We start from the raw sequence: 11,324 nt of genomic DNA on the forward strand, positions 1-11,324 counted from the left end.
ACTTTTGGCTGAGTTATGGCCCTTCAATAAACAATAGTGATCAGTGATCAGATGTGTGGCCTCATGATAGTCAATTGTATGTTACAGCTACTGTGTAGCAGGAGATACAAAAATCATTAACAAGCTAAAACGCGTTTTTCTCCAAAGGCGATAACTCGGGCAAAAATCATTCTTCCTTAAAACCCATGTAATTAACTAATTTGCGCAAGTACTGTCAGTTACACAGATAAAATGTCAAGGAGTGCCTATGAAATTAATATGAATTGATAAATGTGGGACCTCTTTGACCAAGTGGTTATCATTGCCAGCTCCTCATTTCTAGCTGGTTAAAAATCCTGTTTTAGGGTCTTTGGATTCTTTGATACAAGACAGCTATCCAGATAGCTTTCAGAAGGTTGGTGGTTCTTCTCACGTGCCTGCTTGTGTCTGAAAAAGGAGCTACCAGCGGTCTTTCTCCATCAGTAAAACTGGAGTGTTCGCCATATGACATTTATATTGTCCATGTGACTTGTAAATCCACGAAAACAAACTCTATTTATTAAGTAAAGGTAATTTGGTAATTACTTTTCCTTTTCCTGACCACAGACAGAAATTTGACGGAAGCAATTTGTAATCTGTAATTTTACATATTAAATGGGATCAAATTACAATCAAGTGTAACTTAAAGTATTTCCTGTTATAATAAAATGGTATACAGAATACAAGAATACTAGGAAACATATAAAATTATACCAAAATCATTTATACAGCTCCCCCCATACAAATCAACAAAATTTTGTTTCACACTAATATTTTGTAACTATAAGTACCATTATTTTCAGCTTTATTTTTTTATGCCCCCCAAAGGGTGAGCATATAGTCGCCTCTTAGCCGTTTGTCTGCTTTTCTTGTCCGGGACATAACTTTGAAACAACAAGAGGTATCAACATGAAACTTTGTAGGTAGATAGATCTCATTGAGTAGGTGTGCAGTGCACAAGAACCATATTATTTGTACATTAATATGCACCATTCATGAGCTTTTAAAGATCCTGTAACTCAATTTTTTTATGGTTTTATATCATAAATATAATGCCCAAGTGTAGATTTATCAATATTGTAAGTTCCAAAAAGCAGTTCTTGTTAAGATATCACCGAATTTACATTTCAAATAAATAAAGGGAGGTAATTAGAAATTTCTTTTCTATAAAGTCTAAGTCAAATTTTAATTAAGAAATGAATGCATATACATGTGTATTTATATGATTACATATGAGCCGCGTCACGTCTAAACCAACCTAGTGGGTTTGCGACCAGCATGGATCTAGACCAGCCTGCGCATCCGCGCAGTCTGATCAGGATCCATGCTGTTCGCTTACCAACTATATTACAAGTGGAGAAACTGACAGTGAACAGCATGGATCCTGATCAGACTGGTCTGGATCCATGCTGGTCCCATGCACTATGTTGGTTTTGTCGTGAGGTGGCTCAGATAATGCAGACAAATATTTGCAGTACATATTTTACATATTCTTCGATGTTTGAAAATTGTTTAAGAAGCATAATTATATACATTCTGTATATAAAATTTCACTTAAAGAGTGGTAACAACCTTAATTACAACATACAGGATCTTTAATTGTGTATGAATTTTGTGAACAAACAAGCAAGCTCAGAATGTATTCAATCATTAACATATTTTATCCCCTGTAACTGTTGTAAAGATAAATGCATGTCTTATGTTTCCATAAACTAACATATTTTATCCCCTGTAACTGTTGTAAAGATAAATGCATGTCTTATGTTTCCATAAACTAACATATTTTATCCCCTGTAACTGTTGTAAAGATAAATGCATGTCTTATGTTTCCATAAACTAACATATTTTATCCCCTGTAACTGTTGTAAAGATAAATGCATGTCTTATGTTTCCATAAACTAACATATTTTATCCCCTGTAACTGTTGTAAAGATAAATACATGTCTTAAGTTTCCAGAAACTTTTTTTATTATTAAATACATGATTGTATAATACATGTAATACTATGATTCTAATAAAATATTAATTTCAACTGATGTTTTTTAACATCTGACCCTCTTCAAAAAATTTCATTTATTTAGTTTCATCCATTGTTTTCTTGTACAGGACACATGTGCTTTATCTTGAAGACCCTATGCCACTTGTCATGAAAATTGCACAAAAGTGTCACATGATAATCCATATAAACACATTTGTGGATGTTTCTATATTTATATTCAAAATATTTACTTTTTCATGTTAAATGTTGAATTATACTTAAACTGATGCTACATGTAGGCGGCATGGACGGTACCTTGCTCTTTTCATCCCATCCATGAACAGGCTTAGTCAAATTGAGCCTGTAACATTTCTAATTTTGCCGTTTGGGGCCATTTTAGCTATTTATATCTTTCTAATAGACTGACTTCCTCAAACAAGGGGGTTACAGTACAATAACTATTACGTTTTAGTGTGACAGTATATACCTAAACATTAAGTTAAGTTATCATATGGAAAATAATTTACTTTTGGTTAGCACAATTCTTTATGATATGTCTGTTGGAAAAAGTATAAAAAAGCCCTGAATATATTTTAAGATGTTTCCTTTATTGGAGTCTGTTTTTCAATCAATATTTGCAAGTCTTGAAATCTGTTCTCTGCCAGAGCTTCTCTTATTGTCTTGAAGAATTGAAAATAGTGGTGAAAATTATGTCTGAAATAAAAAGACAAGTAAAAACAAACTACATCCCTCATAATGACCCATCTGTTGTCAGAGTAATATAGGGGCAACATTGAAAAACTAGTCTTATGAATGAATATCAAAAGAAAATACATGTCTATGAACAATTGACTTATAAACAAATAACTTTAAGATATTACTGAGAAAAGGTTGTTCAAAAACGGGTGTGGCTAAGGTCACAAGCTTCAAACCAGTTGCCCCTTCAATACTGTGGGTTCAAGTCCCACCAGGGACCATGGAACATCAGTGGTTCTACTCAGGTATCCACTCATGCCTGAATTAATGCATGGAGGGGCACCTTAGGTCTTCCTCCAAAGCTGGAAAGTAGCTGTATGACCGTTTCTGTGTATGGTACATCATAAAACCCAACCTCCATCCCCACCCCTAAAAAAGGTTCAATACCTTTTTTTCCCCTGCCCTCTGAATGATATACAATGGAGGGATAAACGGTGGCTGCAATTCTGGTGCCTTAAAATGCCACCCCTCAGCCACAAGGGACTGGTTACATTATTTCATCATTGTCCTAACAAGAACCGGTTGAACCGGGTGATGCTCCCCGAGGAGGTTCTGGACACAGGAAAGTATAAAAAAATGAACAAAGGGCAAAAAACTCCAAAATTACGCAAGGGGGAGTTATGTTTTTTGGCACTGCACTTCTATTCAATAAAATCTATCTATCTATAAAGTTTCCTGATGATATCAGAGTTATGTCCCGGGTAAAATTCAAAGTGTAAAAATGAACAAAGGGCAATAACTCCAAAATTAGACCAGGCTTTGTTTAGGTTCTTTAAGCATTGCAGTTCTATCAAATTATATCTAGCTACCTACAAAGTTTCATGTTGATATCTCTTATAGTTTTAAAGTTATGTCACAGACAAAAATCAAAAAGTAAAAATAAACAAAGGGCAATTACTTCAAAATAAGGCAAGGCAGAGTAATGATTCTTAAGCACTGCACTTCCACCCAATGAGACCTATCTATCTAAAAAGTTTCATGTTGATACCTCTTATATTTTAAGAGTACCCGGACAAAGTTCAAAGTGTAAAATAAACAAAGGGGATAATTCAAAAATTAGGCAAGACAGTGTTACAGTTCTTGTGCACTGCAAACTTACTCAATGAGATCTATCTACCTACAAAGTTTCATGTTGATACCTCTTGTTGTTTCAAAGTTATGTCCCGGACAAATTTCAAAGTGTAAAATAAACAAAGGGGGATAATTCAAAAATTAGGCAAGGCAGAGTTACGGTTCTTGTGCACTGCACACCTACTCAATGAGCTCTATCTACCTACACAGTTTCATGTTGATACCTCTTATACTTTTAGAGTTATGTCCCGGACAAACTTCAAAGTGTAAAATAAACAAAGGGGGATAATTCAGAAATTAGGCAAGGCAGAGTTACGGTTCTTGTGCACTGCACACCTACTCAATGAGCTCTATCTACCTACACAGTTTCATGTTGATACCTCTTATACTTTTAGAGTTATGTCCCGGACAAACTTCAAAGTGTAAAATAAACAAAGGGGGATAATTCAAAAATTAGGCAAGGCAGAGTTACGGTTCTTGTGCACTGCACACCTACTCAATGAGATCTATCTACCTACAAAATTTCATGTTGATACCTCTTATACTTTTAGAGTTATGTCCCGGACAAACTTCAAAGTGTAAAAATAAACAAAGGGGGATAATTCAAAAATTAGGCAAGGCAGAGTTACGGTTCTTGTGCACTGCACACCTACTCAATGAGATCTATCTACCTACAAAGTTTCATGTTGATACCTCTTGTTGTTTCAAAGTTATGTCCCGGACAAGAAAAGGGGACGGACGGACGGACGGAAAGACGGACGGACGGATGGACGGACGGACGGACAAGGCGGCGACTATATGCTCCCCCGAAATTTTTTCGGGGAGCATAATAAAAATCTAAACCCCTTACAGTAATGTCATATTTGTTGCAGAGAAAATGGTGGGTCAATTACACAAATTGATCAGGTTACAGGTCAAACATTAAACTTTTGTTCCCTTAACCACTAAATTTTATCAAGGATTAATGAAAGAAACCCCTTTAGTTACAGTATAACCAAGTTTGTATGTAACCCAGATAAGTCAATAACACTTATGTTACTATTTAATACTTACATCATTAATAATGTTGATGCCAGAAGTTCAGATGTATTTAGTAAATGATTTATGTAAGCCTTGGTAAAATTTTCACATGCATAGCATTTACAGTCTGCCAACAGGGGAGAGAAGTCCTCCACATATCTGAAATATATAATAAACAGGGGAGACAATTAACAACATATTTCAAGAATTTTACAAGCAAGGGAGAGAAGTCATCCATATATCTGAAATATATAATAAACAGGGGAGACAATTAACAACATATTTCAAGAATTTTACAAGCAAGGGAGAGAAGTCATCCATATATCTGAAATATATAATAAACCGGAGAGACAATTAACAACATATTTCAAGAATTTTACAAGCAAGGGAGAGAAGTCATCCATATATCTGAAATATATAATAAACAGGGGAGACAATTAACAACATATTTCAAGAATTTTACAAGCAATGGAGAGAAGTCATCCATATATCTGAAATATATATAATGAACAGGGGAGATTATTAACAACATATTTCAACAACATAATATGCAAGGGAGAGAGGTCCTCCACATATCTAAAATATATAATGAACAGGGAAGATAATTAGCCACATATTCAAGCATTCAGAACTGCCTCGCCTATTATCTATAATAAACTCGGAAACAATACATAGTGAAAGTAGTTCTACCACATGGTTTCAGATGTAAACATTAAGAGAGAGATGTAAAACAAATGTTCATATAATTCAATTGACATCCAAAAGAAAATTAAGTCTGTTTCAGTACAATTATGATAGAAATTATGACTGACAACCATTTTTAATTTAAATATGCACACTGGTGTACAATTCTAAACAAATGCGAGTAAATGTCAATAGGTCGGCATTTAGTACTTCGGTTTCTACAATAATAGATATACAAATAATGAATTGTTTGCTTTTGTATCTATGAATTCACTTATTTTAGGTGTTTACTTGATATATTGGAAATAAACTTAACAACTACCAGCATTAAATACTATTTGTTTACATGTCTAGTTTCTTTGCGTAGGTTACACCGAAATACCGTATCTGTTCTGTGTATTCATACTATTCAAGGTCCTTATCCTAAGACTGACTGAAAGGGCCAAGTAGATGCAATTGATATTTTAAGTACATGATAGGCAAGGGAGAGAAATCACTTGCATATCTAAAATATATAAAACAGCAGAAGACATTTAAGTCATCCACATACGTCTAATGTATCATAAACAGGGTAGATAATACATCCAAATATCTAACATAATTAATTAACAGGGGAGATAAATCATCAACATTTCTGAAAATATTAGATAAACAGGTGTTGGGAAGGTGAGTGGGGGTCATCAAATAGCAAACTTTACAATAATCAGGGGGAAGCTAGAGATCATACAGATATCTGAAAATATAAAATAACAAGAGGGCCATGATGGCTCTGAGGTCGCTCACCTGTATATAGGCCCCACCCCACCCCGGGCCAATTTTTACCCAAGGGCTTTTATTTGTTTATTTGAACAGACTTGGTAGACACCCATAAGAAGATGTTTCATGCTAAACATCTAAGTTCTAGCTCATTGGGTTTTTTAAAAGAAGATTTTTTAAGGTTTTTACTATACACATATAGTTAAAAACAATGACACCCCTGGGGCAGGACCAGTTTTGACCCCCGGGCTTTTATTTGAACAAACTTTGTAGATATTTACTTAAAGATGTTTCATGCTTAATATATAAACTCTAGCTATTTGGGTTTTTTCAAAGAAGATTTTTTAAGTTTTTACTATATGCATATAGAGGGAAAATCAATGACCCCCTGGGGCGGGGCCAATTTTGACCCCAGGTCTTTTATTTGAACAAACTTTGTAGACATTCACTAAAAGATGTTTCATGCTTAATATCTTAACTCTAGCTATTTGGGTTTTTTCAAAGAAGATTTTTTAAGTTTTTGATATACACATATAAGGAAAATCAATGACCCCCTGGGCGGTGCCAATTTTGACCCCAGGGCTTTTATTTGAACAAACTTGGTAGACACCTATTAGAAAATGCTTGATGCTAAATTTCTTAGCCATAGCTCTTTGAGTTCTTTAAAAGAAGATTTTTTAAGTTTTTACTATATGCATATAGGGAAAATCAATGATCCCCCGGGGCCGGGCCAATTTTGACCCCAAGGCTTTTATTTGAACAAACTTGGTAGACACTTATTAGAAAATGTTTCATGCTAAATATCTTAGCTTTAACTCTTTTGGTTCTTTAAAAGAAGATTTTTTAAGTTTTTACTATATGCATATAGGGAAAACCAATGACCCCCTTGGGTGGGGCCAATTTTGACCCCAGGGCTTTTATTTGAACAAACTTGGTAGACACCTATTAGAACATGTTTGATGCTCAATATCTTAGCCATAGCTCTTTGAGTTCTTTAAAAGAAGATTTTTTGAGTTTGTACTATATGCATATAGGGAAAATCAATGACCCTCTGGGGCGGGGCCATTTTTGACCCCAGGGCTTTTATTTGAACAAACTTGGTAGACACCCATTAAAACATGTTTCATGCTAAATTATCTTAGCTCTAGCTCTTTTGGTTCTTTAAAAGAAGATTTCTTATGATTTTACTATATGCATATACGGAAAATCAATGACCCCACGGGGCGGGGCCAATTTTTATCCCAGGGCTTTTATTTGAACAAACTTGATAGACACCTATTAGAACATGTTTCATGCTAAAAATCTTAGCTCTAGCTCTTTTGGTTCTTTAAAAGAAGATTTTTTAAGTTTTTACTATATGCATATAGGGAAAATCAATGACCCCCCGGGGCGGGGCCAATTTTGACCCAAGAGCTTTTATTTGAACAAACTTGGTACACACCCATTAGAACATGTTTCATGCTAAATATCTTAGCTGTAGCTCTTTTGGTTTTTGGTTCTTTAAAAGAAGTACCGCCTCCGTGGTCGAGGGGTTACAGTCGATGACTTCTAATCCAGTTACCTCTCTGGCGTGGGTTCGATCCCCAGGAGATGCTTTGGTAGTTTAGCGCGGAAGAAGGTAGTCTAGTACTGGTGTAACTCTCCAGGAACGATGGTTAGGAAACTACCCGCCTATATGACTGAAATACTGTTGGAAAAAGGCGTAAAATGAAACAAACAAACAAACAAAAACCTTTAAAAGAAGATATTTTAAGTTTTTACTATATGTAAATAGAGAAAATCAATGACCCCACGGGGCGGGGCCAATTTTGACCCCAGGGCTTTAATTTGAACAAACTTGGTAGACATTCACTAGAAGATGTTTCATGCCAAATATCTAAGCTCTAGCTCTTATGGTTTTTTAAAAGAAGATATTTAAAGTTTTTTCTTTCGGTCGCCACGGCAACCAGAGTTCTGCATGGAATTAAATTCTTTGAACAATTTTTAAAGGTGACCACCAAAGGAACATTCCTGTGAAGTTTGGATGAAATTGGCTTAGTGGTTTATGAGGAGATGTCATTTAAAGTAAAAGTTTACGGACGGACGACGGACGGATGGACGACGGACGAAAAGCGATCACAAAAGCTCACCCTGTCACTTTGTTACAGGTGAGCTAAAAGTGAGGCTTAACAGAGTTATGGTTCTTTTGCACTGCACCTCTACTCAATGAGATCTATCTTCCTACAATGTTTCATCTTGATATCTTTTATAATTTTAGAGTTATGTTCAGAATAAAGTTCAAAGTGTTAAAATTAACAAAGGGCAATAACTCCAAAATTAGGGGGAAAAGTGTTATGGTTCATGTACACTGCACATCTACCCATTGAGATCTATTTACCTACAAAGTTTCATGTCGATATCTCTTATAGTTATAGAGTTATATCCAGGACATGATTTTTCTTAAAGGGGAGATAATTCAAAAATCGGGCAAAATACAGTTATGGTTTTTTGACACTGCACTCCCCCTCAATGCCCTCTACCAGTGTATGAAGTTTCAACAAATTATCTCCATGGGTTTTCAAGTTATGCTCCGGACAAGACAACGGACGGACAGACGGACAAGGCGCCGACTATATGCTCCCCCGAAATTTTTCGGGAAGCATAAAAAATCTTAAATCAAGCAACTTACGTTTGATCATTGATATTTATTGACAGACTGGTTGGCATGCTACAGTCCTGTTCCTCTGGGTTATATTTGTAATCATACTTGAACACAAGAGCATGTCCCCTCTCCGTCACCATATAAGGATATATTCAATATGTTAAGGTATTTAACTTTTTCCTCCTGAATTTGTAAAATGAATTTACCCAGTTTTGAAGTTGAAACAGTCTAAGTTTAAGGGATTTCAATATTGAAATACAAAAATTAAGCTACTGTCTACTGGCAGCATACAGTCTGCTCAGACTGAACAAATGTGCTGGTTGGCCTCGTCGCCATCGTGTTATACTAGGCCAATCACTTTTGGTTCCAGAAGTCAAGATGTTCAATTTGTATTCAAATAACTACATCAATTAAAACAACTTGTCAACATTTCTGACCTTATAATTTATTTCTCCAACTGAAAAAGATATTTAGTTTACAAATTTAAGTAGATATTTAGTTACCAATTGACAAAGATATTTAGTTTAGCAATTTACATAGATATTTAGTTAACCAATTGACAAAGGTATTTAGTTTACCAATTAACATAGATATTTAGTTTACCAATTGACAAAGGTATTCGGTTTCTAATTGACAAAGATATTCAGTTTACCAATTGACATAGATATTTAGTTTACCAATTGACAAAGATATTTAGTTTGCCAATTAACATAGATATTTAGTTAACCAATTGACAAAGGTATTTAGTTTACCAATTAACATAGATATTTAGTTTACCAATTGACAAAGGTATTCAGTTTACCAATTGACATAGATATTTAGTTTACCAACTGACAAAATATTTAGTTTTCCTATGTACACATATTTGGCTCAGATATGTTGTTTACAAATTGACATAGATATGCAGGTTACTATAATTGATAAACATGAAAAGTTTACCTACTGAAAAATATATTTAGTGCCCAAATGGACACAGATATTAGGTTTATCAATAGACATACTGCATTGGAAAACATATGCTTCTCAATAACTGATTTTAATAGTGTAATTTGAAGTTTGGTTTTGAAAATAAAGAGAAAAAGTTCATTTAGTTTTGGTTGGTTATTACGTCACCATCGATGTTATGGTAATACAGCAGCTTTTCAGCTTTATTGTTGGAAGAAGACCCTCTGTGCAATATTTCAGGCCGGAGTGAGCACCTGATTTTGAGAGCTAGCTGGATAGCTCTCTCATATGCACTGGTTAGTGGAATTTCAACCAACAAAGCTGAAAAGTAGAATTAAAACCAGATCAAATTGTCCATTCTGGCATTAACATATACAGTATAGTAAAAGGATATGATGAGTCAAACATGTCAATGCCAAGCCCCATAGCTTTAAGTACAGTATAATAAAAGGATATGATGAGTCAAACATGTCAATGCCAAGCCCTATAGCTTTAAGTACAGTATAATAAAAGGATATGATGAGTCAAACATGTCAATGCCAAGCCCTATAGCTTTAAGTACAGTATAACAAGCAATTATCATAGTATTGCAAGCAATCCATAAGTCCCCTACCGGTAAGAGCCCAATCAACATTCTGAAGGGCCATTGGCCATTCACTTATGTTCCTATTTTAAGTAAATTTGTTGAAAAAGTTCTTTAAAAGTGATCACAGGAAACAGTTTTTATGTACAGACAGACGGACTGAAGGACACTCTAAAGTTATTTTTTAAACATCCCTGTTATCAAAATATAACATTTTTAAAATCCTATCATGATTGAAGAACTTGGAGTAAAAATTACCAATTTCTCAAAAAAAAAAAGTCTAAGTTCAAAAGGGGCATAATTCTGGAAATAGTCTTGCTAGAGTATTGAACACTCACAAATGTTGAGTGATAATAAGAAACATTTATATGAAGTTTGAAGTAGATACATTCAGAAAAAGAAGTTATTAAAAAAAAAAAAAAAAACAATGTTTTTTTCATGAAAATTTTAAGTTCAAAGGAGGTAATTCTGATAAATTTTGTGCTAGAGTTGTAAACCTTGTCACATATGATGTGGTTGATGACAAGCAACTTATATTTAAAGTTTGAAGAAAATACCTTTAGAAATAAAGAACTTATAGTGAAAAAACTTAAATACTGGATTCAGAAATCTTGAAATTCAGTCTATTTGTTGCCATAGCAACCAGAATTTTCAACATAGGAAGATAAGAAAAGGATGTGCATAATTTCCATACTGCCATCTACCAATATGTCAAGTTTTCATAAACATATTTTTCTGTACTTTTTTGCGTTATCACTAGGATCCGGGTTATGTGTAAAATTTGCCATATTTTCAGTCTATTTGTTGCCATAGCAACCAGAATTTTCAACATAGGAAGAAAAGAAAAAGACGTGCATAATCTCCATACTGCC

General features: G+C 34.4%; 1 protein-coding gene across 1 annotated transcript; it reads right to left on the reverse strand.

Annotated features, from left to right (window-relative positions):
• Nucleotides 1-2,583: 2,583 nt before the first annotated feature.
• LOC132730089 (queuine tRNA-ribosyltransferase accessory subunit 2-like) lies at nucleotides 2,584-10,310 on the reverse strand. The gene is made up of 4 exons (XM_060715945.1): nucleotides 10,256-10,310; nucleotides 8,952-9,066; nucleotides 4,877-5,002; nucleotides 2,584-2,710 (listed from the first exon to the last, which is right to left on the reverse strand). Exons 1-4 carry the CDS (start codon nucleotides 10,293-10,295, stop codon nucleotides 2,590-2,592), a joined length of 402 nt encoding a protein of 133 aa, XP_060571928.1. The 5' UTR covers nucleotides 10,296-10,310; the 3' UTR covers nucleotides 2,584-2,589.
• Nucleotides 10,311-11,324: the final 1,014 nt, after the last annotated feature.

The sequence above is a fragment of the Ruditapes philippinarum genome, unplaced genomic scaffold, assembly GCF_026571515.1.
Source record: "Ruditapes philippinarum isolate M1 unplaced genomic scaffold, ASM2657151v2 ctg2865_1_1_1_1, whole genome shotgun sequence".
In the NCBI taxonomy this organism is placed as follows: domain Eukaryota; kingdom Metazoa; phylum Mollusca; class Bivalvia; order Venerida; family Veneridae; genus Ruditapes; species Ruditapes philippinarum.